The sequence below is a fragment of the Zootoca vivipara genome, chromosome 3 (assembly GCF_963506605.1).
Source record: "Zootoca vivipara chromosome 3, rZooViv1.1, whole genome shotgun sequence".
In the NCBI taxonomy this organism is placed as follows: Eukaryota; Metazoa; Chordata; class Lepidosauria; order Squamata; family Lacertidae; genus Zootoca; species Zootoca vivipara.
The window spans coordinates 22,295,695-22,313,046 of record NC_083278.1 but is presented as its reverse complement, the minus strand read 5'-3'; the positions used below and the strand labels follow the sequence as shown (position 1 = coordinate 22,313,046).

Below are 17,352 nucleotides of genomic sequence, written 5' to 3'. Positions count from 1 at the left end.
GGAGCCAGCTTCAGGCACCAGACCTATTGCCATAGCAGTGATCAGAGGAGGAATGACCGCTGGGAGGAGAGCAGAAAGAGGAAATGTCATGATACACCTACATGAGCACAACTGGATGCCTTCATCTGCCCCAGCTGCAACAAAACATGTCTCCCCCATATCAGTCTCTACAGCCACAGCAGGCGCTGTAACCTTCCAACAGATTGACTTCATCCCCAAAGGTGCACTCCTCCCATGGTCTCCTGAGACAGATGCCAACAATATTTACATTTCCATCCCACTTTTGTCATGGAACTCAAAAGTCATGGGCATAGTGTTCGCAAGCAGTTTCCACTCCAGGCACTGACCAGACCTCTTTGGCTTTTCAACACGTTTGTTAGTTTACTGCATAGTTTTTGAGTTGCTGAAGATGGGTAGAATTTAGGAATGTTTGGACTGTGATCAAACTACTTCCTCCCCCTTCCAAAAACTCTGTTCTTGAATTATCTAAGTTTTTAAGTACAATATAATCTGGATTTTAGTACCATATAACTTCTGCGAGTCTTGAATGTTGAACTATGGATGTTGAACTATGGTGAAGCGATAAAAACTTGGTGCTCTGATGTAGATAATGCAAAGGAGCGAAAAGATTTCCAACTTTACTCTCTTTTTTATGTATTTCAGTTTTCTAAATCTATGGTGCTGGATGCTTACAGCGAGTATGTAAATAATTTTAGCACTGCTGTGGGGATTCTGAAGAAAACGTGTGCCACTAAACCTGCCTTCCTTGAATTTTTAAAGGTGAGTGTATTGGGCTTTTTAAACCACAAACTGAGGGAGGGATCGGACTCTATGCAGATTAGTCTGATGGCTTCATTTTTGGTAGTTTGGTTTTATGGGTTGTCAGGGCAATTATGAATAACGAGCGTTCATATTTTGGACTCAATTAATGTAATTCTATGGATACACAACCTTCTGATCATAAGTAGTGGTAAAATATTTACAGCCCTTAGTGAACAATTATCCCTTCTATATCTGAAGCTTGGGCTCTAAGTACCATTGTTTGAGTACCCAAAATGGTACTACTCACATGCAAGAGGGAGCATGCTCAGGGGAGCTCAGGGGAGCGCCAAGGTTTGCAGAAAAACAAAAACTCCTTAAGAAAAAGCTCTCCGGGGGCTTCCGGGTTCAGCGCCAGCGCCGATCGGCGGGGTTTCGTCTCGTCTCCAAGACGGCCTGTCCCTGCTAGGAGTGGGGAGGGCAGCGAGAGCGACGCTGCGCCCCTTAGAACCTCGGGAAGGTCGTCCCGGGGGCAAATTTGCTCGGCACAGCCCCAATCCGGACTCCCCAACCCTTCGGCTAGCTCTAATAAGAGCTCCGGAGCGAGGAGGGTAGAAGTCGCGGGGGCCATTTTGAGCGGCAACGTTATTCTAGCAGGGAGAAGCTTCAAGCCGAAGGTGGAGAGCGCTGGATTCTTCCGAAAATAAAACGATTGGAAACAAGATTGTAAGTAACCTCACGATTTGGATTATAAAACAATTTGGATCTGGGAGAGAGGGGAGAAAAGAGGAAGCCACCCCCCCCCCCACGGCAACAAAAGAGACAGTAAATAGAAACCCGAAGCCGTAAACAGAAGATTTGCAATTCAAAAGGATCCCTCAAAGGCATCAAAGAGAATCTCCCCTTTGATGCAGGGTGAAAGGGGAGAGAGACTGTGGTTGTGAGTGCCCTGCAGCAAGAGGTAAAGACTGAGAAAAACCTTTCTTTTCCTCGGGAGCCGGCAGCCCAGACAACCCAGTGAGTTGACCAGGATTTATAAGTCAATTTTTATTTCACTTTGTATTTCTGGACTTTGTGGAATTTCTTTTTTGGTTTAAATGTTTGTGAAATGTGAGTTTGAACTTTATTGTTAATAAGACTTGAAGAATGCAGCCAGTTTGTTAAAATGGAGTCGAGAAAATAAACTGTGATCATATTCCACCCCACGTGACAAGTTTTGACCTTGGCAGGATTGAACTATGTCAACAAAAAAGTGTTCCCCTGAGTTCCAGCGGTCTGTTTTGACCTTAATGTGGGAAACAAGAATAGAACTATGTCAAGAGGAGACACGACGGCAAGAGTTACAGCAACAATTTCAGATGGTGATGGCAGAATATGATTTTTTAGAAGATGAAGCTTTTGACACTGAAAAAGATGAATGTGAGAATGACAATGATGGTGACTGTGATTTGGAAGGAAAAGATGAAGACGAGGACTGTGATGATTCAACACAAAATGAAACACACCACGAAAAAGATGATGACTTTACACTACAAAAAGTTGGATGGAGTGCCCTGCCTTTGAGGAGGGCACGATTGGTATTACTGGAACTCCAGAACGCCCACAGGGAAGAAGGAAAAAATATGCAGAGAAGAGAAGAAATTCAGGGGTCCTGTATGGTGGCCTGGATGGCAAAAGACTGTAAACAGGGGGTGGGGTGAAGGGAAAGTGATGTTGTGATTATAAGGATGGATTAACAGGTTTATAACTGGTCTGCTGATTATGGAATTTGCTGGATTGGGGGGGTGGAGCCGGTAATCGGGGATGTAAGGTTAAATTGAGAATAGTTATAGTTTTAAAAGTGAATGGATTTTGGAAAAATGTGAAAATATGGAGGCTTATAGAGGGAGTAAAAATTAGGCACGGGAAGATAAAATGGGAGTTTGATTTTTCAGTGATTTGAATATTAGATGAAAATGTTAACAATTGATTTATAAGTTGTATAAGATACAAAGGTGTATTTTTATAAAGTAAGAAACTGTTGCAGATGATAAAAAAGGGATGAAAACCGGGGAAGGGGGGGAGAGGGGAAGCCCACAAAATATGGTTTTACAATTATGAATGTAAGAAAAATTTTTATTGTTTTTTTCTCTTTTTTTGCCTTTTCTTTTTTCTCTTTTTTCCTATTTCTATTTTTCTCTTTTTTTGGTATGACAATAGATGGTTGGGTGGATGGCCTCCTGCGTACTGCCCTGGTTTGCTGGAGCTCCCTGGTGGCAGGGGGGGGGGCTTTGGGGTCAGGGGAGGGGGAGGAGGACAGAAATCCAAGCATAAAATGGACCATCTCTGACTGTTCACATATATGGGATACTTCTGTGGCAGGGGAGGACCCACGTGGGTGGGTAGGAAGGAGGTGGAAAAGGTGTTTATGTATGTACCGTGTTTTTTTTTTGTATTCTGTAAAATTAATAAAAAGTATGTTAAAAAAAAAAAAAGCTCTCCGGGCAACCTTCCAAACTGCCGTGCAAAGCCTGAGCACACTCACAGGGTACAAATTGCTTGCTAACAGTGTGAGGGGAAACCATGGAGGGGAAAATGGAACAGAGAAGCTAGAATCTTGAACTTGAGAACTCCATGCTGCAACATTTTGTCATAGGTTTCCACTTGTAGAAATCTACTTTTTGGCCAAGCACTATATTAAAATGGGCACACAGTGGCCACATTAGCACATGATGCTGGCCAAAAAACCATAGTTGGCCACATTGGACAGAACACAAGTTGCACCTTGAGCAGTCCTTTCCCCCCCCCCCTCCCTAGAGTGGAGAAACAAACCATGAAATGGTTGGTTTAGCATCACCTCCAAACCAGCACTCCAAACAACCCACAATCAGAAGCTTCGCTTCCCCAATCATGATTTGCTTGTGAGAAACACATGACAAGTCCCAGTTTGCATGTAACACAAAATCACCCACTCCTTTATTTGTTTCCCTACTCTAGGAAGATAGGAGCAAAAGCTCTACATTGCTTATGCAGTGCCTAATTTGCTTGCCGATCAGAAGGTCGGCGGTTCGAATCCCTGCGACGGGGTGAGCTCCCATTGCTCTGTCGCAGCTCCTGCCAACCTAGCCATTCAAAAGCACGCCAAAAAGTGCAAGTAGATAAATAGGTACCGCTGCGGCGGGAAGGTAAATTCTGGTTTCCATCACGATGTTCCATTGTGCCAGAAGCGGTTTAGTTATGCTGGCCACATGACCTGGAAAAGCTGTCTGTGGACAAATACTGGGTCCCTCATCCTGAAAGCGAGAGAGCACCGCAACCCCATAGTCGCTATTGACTAGACTTAACCGTCCAGGAGTTCTTTATCTATACCTTACATGCAAATACAACTTTAACCTCTCTTCTTTAAAAAAATGTGGTTGATATAAAGAAAGACTTGACCCTTTCTCATTACAGCAATGCCAAGAATCTGGTCCTGATAGAATTACACTCTATGGCTTAATGATGAAACCCATACAGCGCTTTCCTCAGTTTATCCTACTATTACAGGCAAGTGCAGTCTGATCATTCAAAGAACTTGCATGCAATGTTCATTGATTACATAGCTCAATGTTATTTGGGTAATTCTAAGTAAAAAATAAATGCACATTTCTGCCATGCAATGTACTATGCAGTTGTATTTTTGAAGCAAATGAGACTGTGTATGTTTTCATCAAGAAATGGTACAAATATTAAAATAAGGCCTTGCCCCACTCCTCCATGTGAAGAAGAGTTGTAAGAAGACATCTCAGGCTTTAACAACCTGAATGTTTGTCAAATCTGGGGTACTGGGAACATTTCTGTGTGTGCATTTTTCTTGACATGCCAACCATATTCTCAGGCACGTGCTATAGGCACACTTTAGAGATGATGATGATGGGAGAAAAGGCTTGACATTACTGCTTGGGTATCTTGAGATCATGAAAAAGAAAATTCTTGACTTGTGCTGAAATAGTAACCATAATAATTGGGTTTTTTTGGGGGGGGTCTTTTAAGGATATGTTGAAGAACACGACTAAAGGCCACCCTGACAGGCTGCCTCTACAGATGGCCCTCACAGAGCTTGAAACATTGGCAGAGAAATTAAACGAAAGGAAAAGGGATGCTGATCAGCGCTGCGAAATAAAACAAATCGCAAAAGCCATGAATGAGCGTTATCTGAACAAGGTTGGAACAGCCATCCTTTTGCTCCTTCCTGATTTCTCTTGTAGAGGAAGTAGATATCAGACAAAGCAGATGCCTTCCACATTGAGAGTGTGGGTGTCTATTTTTTCCCCCCCTTCCTGTGCTGGAATATGGCATTTTGAGGTCATGTGTTTGGTTCAGTAGCACTGTGATGCTGACAAGCCATCATCTAAAACGTACCATGCGGTTTAGGGTAGCAATTGTGGTGGTGATGTTTACCCACCAAGGTCAATAACCTTTTTTTTATCTTTATCCTTCAACACATACTTTGCACAAATGTATTTCTTCTTCAAGCAAACTGGAAAGCACAACTCCAGCCAGTACAATCACCGTTTAACCTTTCCCACCTAATGTTGTGTAGGATATATGTTTCAAGGGCAATTTTTCCTTTTTTTTTTTTAATGGAGTCGAAAACTAGTATGAAATAAGTGGGCATGAAATGAACACACCAAAAAATAAGCACTTCTTCTAAGTCCTACTTACCCCATTGGGAAAGATTTAAACAAAGGCAAAAACATTCTTTTTTAATCAGGCCTGTAGATTTTTTTTTTGTTTTTGCTGGTTTAAATGTATGTGTTAGTTTTTTGCTTAAAATATTGAATGCTGCTTTGAATTTCCATGGCAAAGAAGCGACTAATAAATTTGATAAATAAATTTAAAAATTAAAATTAATTTGTTGTTGTTGTTGTTGTTATATACTACTACTACTACTACTAACAACAACAACAATGCTTCCTTTAAGTAGAAAATAAGTGTGACGAAGGGAGCAAGCAGGAGGAGTCAGACTGGTGGGTTGGTTTGTGTTGATGAGTGTGCAGTGCTATGAGCCCTTCTTTTATACTATGTTTTCTCCATTCAAATGCTAAAACATATTCTAAGGCTGGATTGAGCCAGTGGCAGAGCAAGCCGATTGGGTGCCTGGGGTGGCACATGTGCCCTGCGCCAGGGTGGGGCCAGCTGCCCACAGGGCAGGGTGAACCAGGGCAGGGCGCTCCGTGGGGCCTCAGAGGAGTCTGCCTGCCTCCTCCCACTCAGCCGCCCTACAGCTGAAGGGGAGACGATGGGTGGACCATTCAGGGCAGTGCAGAGCCTGCAGGCGCCCAAACCACTGCGTCACTCCCAGGAGAGACACGTGGCTCGGGCACAGTGCAGGCCCCGCGGTGAGTGCCGCTCGGCATTTTGTCACCCCCTTCAGTGGTGACACCCGGTGCGGACCGCCCCCACCACACCCCTTCCTCCGCCCCTGGATTGAGCCTGTATCATTTTTGCCTTAAGAGCACCCCATCAGAGCAGGAATCAACAGCTGTGGCCTCTGGAGCTGGAGTTGCCGACCTAAAGGCAAAAGGAGGGTGTAGAGCAGGCATAGGCAACCTTGGCTCTCCAGATGTTTTGGAAGTACAACTCCCATGATCCCTGACCACTGGCCCTGTTAGCTAGGGATCATGGGAGTTGTACTTCCAAAACATCTGGAGAACCAAGGTTGCATATGCCTGGTGTAGAGGGAGTGTCTATAGCAGGCATCCCCACACTGCGGCCCTCCAGATGTTTTGGCCTACAAGTCCCATGATCCCTAGCTAACAGGACCAGTGGTCGGGGAAGATGGGAATTGTAGTCTAAAACATCTGGAGGGCCAAAGTTTGGGGATGCCTGGTCTATAGCAAAACAAAATACTTGTTACTCAGTAATAATTGCAACCATCATCCCTTGACCCCATTCTCAAAGTGATTATTCAAGGAAAGTTGTTGTGAACTTGCATTGACATAGCCAAGGTTTTAATAAAATTTACAAAAACTGTTGTGCATGCCTGACCCTGATTCATAGAAGCTTTTAAAGCAATTTTTTTAAAAAATCAATTTCTAGGAGTGTTGTGAATTAGTCACTTTGGGGTTCTCTCTCTTTCTTGTAAAAAAATTAGTTACTCAGCAGTGGGAACAGGTGCCTCGTGCGAACTGATGATATGCTGGAAACTGTTTACAACGACAGAGGAGAAATCGTGAAAACCAAAGAACGGCGACTGTTCATGTTAAATGATGTACTGATGTGTGCGACTGTGAATGTCCGGTAAGATTCTAGCTGCATTCTCTAAAACAGAGTGGCAGAGTTCCTGAAATTTAGCAGCACTGTTTTGTCTTTTTTATTGTTATTATTGTACTGATCACTGTGATGTTGAGGTGTTCCGTGGGTGTGAGGTAATAAATAAAACACCTAAGACAGATAATCAAAAAGCACCCCAAAAGCCACTGCAAGTGGCAGGCACCATAAGCAATCTTTGTGCCTTCTGCTTCCTCTATTTTTGGGGTTCAGTGAGATACAATCTCTCATAACCTTTCTGAAGAGTAGCCAAAATATGTAACTACAGAGAGTGCAACAAGTCCTCCTTCTCTAGGCAAGTGGGGAGTGAGAGTGGCTTGGTTGCTGCTCCTGTTGCAGCTTAGCTGTGGAATACCTTGAAGAGTAGTTGGCATTGTGGCAAGGGAGGAGTAGCATTGGAGCCCTGGGGGTGGCTGAGCTGTTTTTCTCTGCTGAGCTGTTTTTGTGTGTGCAGACCCAGAGACCTCCCCCCTAAATAAAAACACATTTGACTCAAATTTTAGTTTGGTTTTTGGCAGAATTTACGCCACAACTTTATTGATTACAGAAAGTGGTTGCATAGGCTTTGGTTTGACTAGCTCCCTGCACCGTTGCAGGTAGCGCTGACCCAGAGCTCTGTCGTAGGTCATCCAAGGGTGAACATCTGAGGTAGGTAGAAAGCCCGGGTATAGGCTATGTCCACTCCCCCAGATGCTCCCCTGGACTCAGGCACAGGCACAATCCCCTCTCGGGGGTTGACCAAACCAAGCTGAGTCCCTGGATTCCTTCTAACGGAATACCCGTCACATAGGCATGGCGAGACCATTCTCCCATCCCTATCACCTGAACCAGTGCCTATCCGCAACCTTACAAATTGTGACAATTTGCCACGTGGCAGGCAAAACCCAAATGGCAAGAGCCAATCTGCTAGAACTATGGTACTGGCTTGAGACTCTGGCCTAAATCACCTTGCTTTCTGTTGCCCTCCAGATTGTTGTTGTTGTTATATTTATTTTTATACCCCGCCCACTCTGGGCGGCTCCCAACAAAACACTATAAAACATTGAACGTTAAAAACTTCCCTAAACACGGCTGCCTTCAGATGCCTTCTAAAAATCAGGTAGTTATTTTTTTTCTCCCTGTGTTCCACAGGGAGGGCACCATTACCGAGAAGGCCCTCTGCCTGGTTCCCTGTAACTTCGCTTTTCGCAGTGAGAGAACCAGCAGAAGACCTTCAGAGGAGGACCTCCGTGTCTGGGCTGAACAGTGGGGTGGAGATGCTCCTTTAGGTATACTGGGCCGAGGCCACTTACTCTAACTCTAACTCTCATCAGCCCTTGCAGACTGTTGGGAGATAATGAGAGTTGCATTCCAGCAGCACTCTGAGAGATGCTGAGTTTGTTTAGACCTAACTCATGGTGAGCTGTTTGGCTTTTTCTGTGGGTGCGGATTGTTTAGTCGTTTAGTCGTGTCCGACTCTTCGTGACCCCATGGACCATAGCACGCCAGGCACTCCTGTCTTGCACTGCCTCCCGCAATTTGGTCAAACTCATGTTCGTAGCTTCGAGAACACTGTCCAACCATCTTGTCCTCTGTCGTCCCCTTCTCCTAGTGCCCTCAATCTTTCCCAACATCAGGGTCTTTTCCAAGGATTCTTCTCTTCTCATGAGGTGGCCAAAGTATTGGAGCCTCAGCTTCACGATCTGTCCTTCCAGGGAGCACTCAGGGCTGATTTCCTTAAGAATGGATAGGTTTGATCTTCTAGCAGTCCATGGGACTCTCAAGAGTCTCCTCCAGCACCATAATTCAAAAGCATCAATTCTTCGGCGATCAGCCTTCTTTATGGTCCAGCTCTCACTTCCATACATCACTACTGGGAAAACCATAGCTTTAACTATACGGACCTTTGTAGGCAAGGTGATGTCTCTGCTTTTTAAGATGCTGTCTAGGTTTGTCATTGCTTTTCTCCCAAGAAGCAGGCGTCTTTTAATTTCGTGACTGCTGTCACCATCTGCAGTGATCAAGGAGCCCAAGAAAGTAAAATCTCTCACTGCCTCCATTTCTTCCCCTTCTATTTGCCAGGAGGTGATGGGACCAGTGGCCATGATCTTGGTTTTTTTGATGTTGAGCTTCAGACCATATTTTGCGCTCTCCTCTTTCACCCTCATTAAAAGGTTCTTTAATTCCTCCTCGCTTTCTGCCATCAAGGTTGTGTCATCTGCATATCTGAGGTTGTTGATATTTCTTCCGGCAATCTTAATTCCGGTTTGGGATTCATCTAGTCCAGCCTTTCGCATGATGAATTCTGCATATAAGTTAAATAAGCAGGGAGGCAATATACAACCTTGTCGTACTCCTTTCCCAATTTTGAACCAATCAGTTGTGGGTGCGGATTAGAAAGTACCTTTTTGTTTAACACTGTAATGATCCGTGTTTTGAATGTGGGACAGCTCTGTTGTAAGCTCTGGCATGGATTTGCCTTACATATACACATTCCATCTTTTAAAATAGGTCACTAATACCCATCCTACAAATCCGATCAAGTGGAGGGAGGATTGCAGAAATATTTGCATAAGATAATTAGGCCATGATGCAGCAGATCTTTTTGCTCCGTGTTTTGCAGATCACAGTTGGACTCCTTCCCCCTTTTGCTTCTCCCATTGTTCACAAACAAGTGGACAAGTCACAGTGCATTATTCAAGCCCCATCTAGTGCTGCTAGGAATCAGAGAGAGGGGGGGTGGTTCATGAGGGCGTAGGTGGCACATATTTACCAATGTAGGCTGAGTTGGTCTCTCATCACAGAGAAGCTCTTTCAGCAGCATTCCTATGGCAACTGCAACATGTCTTCTGAATTTGACATATTGAAGAAAACAGGCCCACCCTGCTTCTGAGCACCAGTTTAAAAACGCTAGATGGAAAAAGGAACCTTCTCAACTTACGCAAGCAATTCTGATCCAAGATTTATAGTCATATGTGTTGTGCACAACTTTTAAGCATATTGAATGGCATCCAGACTGCCCTTCTGCAAATGGAAGGGGCTGAGGTTCAACACCACTTCCTGCTGGAGAGCAGCAGAGAAGGGATGATTGTCTCTTCTAAGCTGCATTCTCATGGCCAAGTTGAACGTTGTTTGCAGGGTGTGTCGCCCACCTCCAAGCATCAAGCACATTTTTTTCCAGAAACACAGGAGACTGTAGAAAGAAGGGGGAGCCAGCAAAAATTGCCTCCTTCCTACAGAGCATCCAATGGACAGAGCTCTGCCCACAGTTTGTTTAGATGCTGTATCATTAATGGGGCTTATAATTTCTCCAACTTTCTCCTCTCCTTCCATCTGAAAATTTACGGTCTTGTTATGTTTTTGTGATTAAAAATGAAGGGTTGTTGTGGCTATTCTAATGGTTCTCGTGTTCTACTGTGTTCCTGCTTTTCCCCTCTTGTAGGATTTTAATGAGCATATAAATTTAATTTATCAGCCTTCATTCATTTTTTTATGATTAAAAACAGTCTTTATTTAAATTCAATAAAATACAACACCATAAAAATTACAACATTTGTATAGATCTTAATATACAACTGATTCCAATATATAATTGATTCTAATAAAAAAGAAAATTAACTTCCCAGTCAGTTCACATCGTTTATCTTACAAATTCATTTTTAACTTGCGTTGCTTTCATTTATTATTTGTATCTCTATTTTACCTTCTTTAATTTTCAATTCCTATTTTCCTCATGACAATCTAATTTAAACAAATCATCAACTCCGTTTTTATACCAATTTTTTTAAAATATTCTTCCACAAACCCCCATTTCAATTTGGATTTCTGTTTAGAGGTATTTCTAATTGCTGCCATCATTCTCTCTAGATTCATAAATTCAATTAATTTTAATTGCCATTCTTGAATTGTGGGCAGTTCCTTCTTCCTCCATTTCTGAGCAATCAGAAGCCTTGCTGCTGCACACGCGTATAAAAATATATTTTTTCTATTATCTGGTATATTGTCTGGTATAATGCTCAATAAAAGATATCAGCCTTCATTCATATGCTTGTTCTTAGGGCCAGCCCTATCATAAGGCAGAATTAAGGTTGCCGCCTCAGGCAGCTGATTTTGGGTGTCATTGAAGTGTAGCAAACAGTTAAGTTTCTTAACATTATCGTTGTTCCATTAATATTATCAGGGAAGAAGAAAGTCTCTTTTATTTGCAGCCTCAGGTGTCAAAAACAAAAACTTGAGGTGGGGGTGGGATTCTATTTGCTGGTTCGCCTCGCACAGCATAACGCCTTTGGCGAGTCCCTGCATATTCTAATGTTAATATCTCTGCAAAGCATAAAAGCAATATGTAACCAAGGTCTCAGAATAGTTATAAAAGGTGTTTCCTCAAAGCACTGTGTCCTGCTTTTTCCTTTTGCATGATATCATTTTATCCTTTAATTAGGAAAATGACTTTTCCTTTGGAAACTTTTTTTTTTTTGCTGAAGCAGCTTAAAAATAGTGGAACACCATTAAAGGGGGGGGGGGATAAAGAAAAATATATCAAAACATTTTCATGAGATTTTCAGTTCATTCAATAACCAAAAATCAAAGTAAACTTTGAGCACAAAACAAGACATTGAAAGCAGTGTATACAGTGTGGAGTTAGATATGCAGTTGAAAGTGTCTTCTGGAATTTAAATGACTGCTAAAACAGCTCTCATACTGTAAATTATTCTCTTGTGACCTTCTTTCAGTTCTTCCCATGAAAACAGTGGCATTGTGACTGGCGAAAGGTACTTGCTAAAATGGAGTGTCCCCCTCGGGCATGTGGACGTTATAGAGTATGGGAGCAATGAAAGTCAAGATGAAAATTGCAGATTCCCTCCACAACATTCCTCTGAGAATATTGCTGTTAATGCCAAGCCAAGTAAGTATCAGCTAGTATTTTCTTATGGCTACTCCTTTCTCATTGTTCATGAGTTGGTGGAGTGCTTTCCTCTATGTCATTATGTAGTCTTACCATACCATAAGTTATGCTTTTATGTTAATATTTAGAAGCATGGCTCCCCAGCTCTAATGTTTAGAAAGTGCCACCATCTTGACGTAATTTGATATTATGCAACACTCCTAGTGTGAAAACTACAAATACCCAGTCTGCCAAAGTGGGACTGGCAGGCACTGGTGAAAGCAAGTGTCTATTGAGTAATATTGACATATTCTGAAATTTGTGTTCCAGTGATCAGTGGACTAAACACAAGTCTTCAGACAATGGATTTTTTTTTGGATAAATAAGCACTTGGCTTTGGTCACACCCATATGCTGGAAGCAGGCTCTTACAGGCTTTCTCATTTTTGGACTAAAACTTGGAGAGCTAGCATCTTTCCTTTAAACACAACAAACCTTCTTATACAAAGTGAACTAGTTTCTGTTCATTCTGGAAGAAATAAAGAACAAGCATTTATTTGCCCAGGCAGGCTCATTATGTGACCCATGAGAGCAGCAAAATAACCAGACTGTACAACGGTGATGGGATAAAATCAGGCCAATTCTTTATTGACAGCAGCAGGCAGGGCAAGGGTTGGCATGGCATGGGGTCCCAGGATCAGTTCATCATTCCACAAGCCCCATGTTGATGAAATGGATCCGCTGGGTTTGGATCACTCCAAACTTATACCATGGGAGTTGGCCAGTGTTGAACCTTGTCGTGGTGCAAGCCAAGCAAGCAAGATTCCAACCAGGCAGATACCGAACCCCACGCTTGGGTTTGCCGTGGTCAGTCCTCCCCTCGGGCCTCTTATGGGGGCCTCCATATACTATGTTGATCCTGCCCAATGCCATTTCTGCCAACCATACAAAACAATGGTCTTCCGCCTAACAAAGGAAAGCCATAATTTCACTGAGGGAAAACCCTCAGTGCCAAGTGCCAATCAGGTTGAGGCCGGGGGGGGGGTCATTTCCAGCTCTGTCAACCAGCTCTAACCCAAGGGTGGGTGGGTGGGTGGGTGGAAAGCTCTCAAAGCAAAATGGCTGCGAGCTCCAGGGGAAGTAGCCTTATACAGTGGTACCTCGGGTTACAGATGCTTCAGGTTACAGTCACTTCAGGTTACAGACTCCGCTAACCCAGAAATAGTACCTCGGGTTAAAAACTTTGCTTCAGGATGAGAACAGAAATTGCACGTGCAGCGGGAGGCCCCATTAGCTAAAGGGGTACCTCAGGTTAAGAACAGTTTCAGGTTAAGAGTGGACCTCCAGAATGAATTAAGTTCTTAACCCAAGGTACCACTGTATAGGCTTTCCCCTCCCCTCTTCAGCAAGGGCTCATGGGACAGCTTTTTCCCATGCGCCCATCACACAGAGAAGATTTTGGGCAAAACCATGCCCAGTAGTTTGTTGCAATCTATGGGCCACAGTGCAGCTGGGCAAAGGTGTTCCACTCTTATTGGGCATGGAACAGTGCTTTCAATCCTTCAACCCATATTGTATCACAGTTCTTAAATGCTGACCAGGTTTATTGACAAACAGGTACTAACTAATGCAGACAGCTTCTGATTTTCATAGGAATGCTGAGGTTCAAACCAGATACCCCTTTGGTTTTTAACCCCCATCATGCATTGCTCGCATTGAAAGTGCAAAATGTATTGAAAGGAAGTTATCCTGTTGGCCCTGCCCTGATGTTGCATGACTTTTCCTGCCCCCAACATCCATGCATTTGTGTGGGTATCTGAGATAGGGAAACCTTCAAACTTGAGTCTGTGTCAGGCTTCCTCAAACTCGGCCCTCCAGATGTTTTGTGACTGCAATTCCCACCATCCCTGACCACTGGTCCTGCTAGCTAAGGATCATGGGAGTTGTAGGCCAAAAACATCTGGAGGGATGAGGTTGAGGAAGCCTGGTCTATTTGATCCTGGAACTCTGGTGAGATATTGTTTTCAGCTGTGATTAACCTGACACCAATAGAAGGTAACAAGCAGATATAAAGGAGTTGAAAAGGCACTCTTAGGTCTATATAAATGGCTGCCTGCCTCCATAGATTTGTCTAATCCTTTTAAAAAAGGTTACCGGTATTTGAAATTGTGGTGATGGTGTTCCATCATGCGATAGCCAGTTCCTCAAGTTAATTATAGGCTGTGTGAAGAATTACTTTCTTTTGTCACTCTGCAGTTTACTTCTGATCTGCTCCATTGGATGACCCTAAATACCTGTTGCTATGAAAGAGAATTTTTCCTCCACTTTTGCTGTCTTGTTAGGCTTAACTCTTAAGGAAGTAAACAGCTTCATCATTTGCTTGTCCTTTTCTGTACCGTCTCCAGCTTGAACTGAGAATGGGAGACAGGAAATTGTTCTAATTGCATTTAAGAGTATTAAGTTATTAAGGATTACCTCGTCTAGGACAGCTCAGAAAAAATGTGTTTAGATGTTTTATAAAAGTAACCTTAGTATGTAACGAGCAACCTTGTTGCAAATTGTTAATTGATGTTGATTTCTGCCCTTGGCTTGAATCACCCATACAGTATTTGTCTATTTTCTTTTCCATAATCTCAACCCTACAAAATCATTTCTTTGTAGGGAGAGAAGTTGTTGCAATACCATCCTTACACTGTCTGGCTTCTACAACTTTATATTTCATTTTGCCTTTGGTTGACTGCAAGATAATAGATTTTAGTTAGAACTGCGTTTCGAGGATTTTGAATCCCTCTTTAGGGTTTTTTTTATCCTGTAAATATCACATAAAGAATGAAAAATTAAGCTTTAAGCTATATAAGAAGCCAGCTGGATACCTTTTTATTTATAACATTTCTTTGTTGTTTTTAAATACAGCAACTTATGCATGTTTAACTTCTGCACATTCAGCTTTACACACCTGGCAAGAAAAAAATTAAAAATAGGAAAGGGTTGTGGGCATGCAGGTAAAAAGACTTTGGCAATCACACCCACCATTGAACCCAATGTGTTTTGACTATATTCAATTTTGGCTTTAGAAGCAACCCTCGGACGTCCTATAATAACACTTCCTTTACTTGAAATCCCACTGCTTCAGAAGGCTGAAGGAACTACTTCATACAGCTGCAACTGACCCTGTTGCTGTGCTTTGCACTTTGTGTTCTGAGCCCCTGGCAGCCCTTTAGATGACATTTTCCAAAAGATCCTGGCCTAGGCATTTATATATACCCTGCCATGCAGGTGGTACAGTGGCATCAGCCTCGCTTGTGATACAAAACCGGTTGGCATACAAGGCACTTGCTAGGCTTGGTCACATGGTTACTAGAGCACTGTAGTTTATTTAGGGCATTTGCACTAAATAAAATCAAACAGCAGAGGAAGTGTGTTACGTAATAGCCATCCAAATCCCAGACACTTTTTTGGAAAAGTGAGCGTCCCAAGGGTGGGAATTTCATAGTTTTGGTACCACCATGGGCAAAGGTCCTGGCCTTCAGGTCATGGGGTTAATTGAGGGCAAGCTCATGTGGTCCTAATATCGTATCGTATCGTATCGTATCATTCTATTCTATTCTAATCGCTCATGTTCGGTTTATATTACAAGGATTATAAATTATATGTAATTGTCTATTGAGAAAGTAGAAAGTAGAAAGCAAATATTTGGTTTCTATAGAGGTTTATCTAGCAGAGACTCATTGCTTTGTCTTGGATCATCCTTATGACTGGGATGGTTTAGTAGCTTTTAAAGACATTGGTTTCACACTTACGGCTCTGAAGCAGCTGGCTTGGCTTCAACAGAAAGTGAGTACAACTTAAAGCTGAGCTAGTCAACATCCCTGTGAAGAGCAAGATGAATTATTGTGATAAAATCGGCTTGGCTTGATTTTTAAAACACAAATCTGTAGGAACTATTAATACTGTCCTAACTAGCTGTGAACAGGGCTTAATGTCTTAAATCCTCTTCTCCTTAAAGGAAAATCGGTTGTTAACTCAAACGTCTCCCCTTTTTAACTGAAATAGCCTCTCTGTATGGAAATAACAAAAACATATGTACTCTCATTTTGGTTGCTCTTCAGGAATAATATATGCACTCAAGATGTGGCAAAGATAGCAAGTGCGCTGTTCTGAATTATTTAAACTTCCGATATCATTTGTGGCAATGATGCAGACAGATGCTGTGATGAAGATTTTATTTTTGTTTGGTTTTCCACTATGTATTTTTGGATTTCTTTGTGTTACTGAGATGACAGGCAATTATCAAACATTTAAGGCATATATCGTATGATGGGGGACGCAGGTGGCGCTGTGGGTTAAACCACAGAGCCTAGGGCTTGCCGATCAGAAGGTTGGCGGTTCGAATCCCTGCCACGGGGTGATCTCACGATGGAACCTTTTTTATAAAAAAAATGGAAGCTCTACCATAGTCCTATAATAAGAGCTATAGTGGTTTGTTTCACTTTTCTTCTTAATACAACCCAACTGACCTTCTTAAAGCATGCAAGGATTTTACTGCCAAACATATGGCTGCTTCTTTCCTGACCTTGGAACAGTTTGATATTTTTGTTGTACCGCAGTGCTTCCAGAACAGTAGACTGGGATTTACCAGTGGGTCTTGGGCCATTTTCAGGTGGGATTCATTGCCACATCCTGCTCATTTGTCGGCCCCACTTCCTAGCTCTGCCATAGCCTTTTGTTGGACCAATGTTTTGGATACTGAGTAAAAGTAGCCGGGAGACAGATAACTTTTGGAATGGGGGGTGGGGGACAGAAGTTATTCCTTCTCTGAGGGCAAGGGCTAAGGGAGGTGTTGAAGGAGATTAGAAAGTGAAATAAATCATCTAATAATAAATACATTAAAATGGGAATAGAAGGGGAAGGGATAATAGAGAGAACTTGCTGCAGGAGGAAGAAGTAAATGTAAAGATGTTCAGCAGGACAGTGGCAGGGTTTTTTGGGTAGATAAATAAGGTACAAGTTGAACGTGAAAGGAGAACAGGAGAAGAAATTACAGGAGATAGGTAAAAATACCTTGGGGTCATAGTGGAGATGTCAGCGCACTGCGCAACAACTGTGAAAAAGGCAAAGTCCATGCTAGGTATAATTAGGAAAGGGATTGGAAATAAAAGTGCCAATATAATAATGCTACTGTAGAAATCTATGATTATTATATTGTACACAACAACTCTCATGATAAGATTGTTTCTGCAGGAAACTCTCTTCTAACAACATCCTAAAGATTCCGGGCCCCAGGGAGATCATACTGGCCTTGGCCAGAGCCAGGGCCTTTTGGGCTGTGACCCGTGGAACACTCTCTCACAAGAGACTAGGGCCCTGCAGGATTTGACATCTTTCCGCAGGGCCTGCAAGACGGAGCTCTTCCGCCAGGCCTTTGGTCGGGGTTCAGTCTGA

At 42.8% G+C, this 17,352-nt stretch overlaps 1 protein-coding gene across 3 annotated transcripts in view; it reads left to right on the top strand.

Moving 5' to 3' along the window:
• The window catches only part of ARHGEF10 (Rho guanine nucleotide exchange factor 10), a 91,443-nt gene that overhangs the window by 35,481 nt on the left and 38,610 nt on the right, over positions 1 to 17,352 (top strand). For all 3 annotated transcript variants that reach the window (XM_035109945.2, XM_060272458.1, XM_060272457.1), the window contains 5 exons: positions 664 to 780; positions 4,192 to 4,284; positions 4,771 to 4,941; positions 6,875 to 7,020; positions 11,760 to 11,932. In XM_035109945.2, the coding sequence (XP_034965836.2) occupies positions 664 to 780; positions 4,192 to 4,284; positions 4,771 to 4,941; positions 6,875 to 7,020; positions 11,760 to 11,932 (700 nt within the window). The remainder of the gene's footprint in view (positions 1 to 663; positions 781 to 4,191; positions 4,285 to 4,770; positions 4,942 to 6,874; positions 7,021 to 11,759; positions 11,933 to 17,352) is intronic.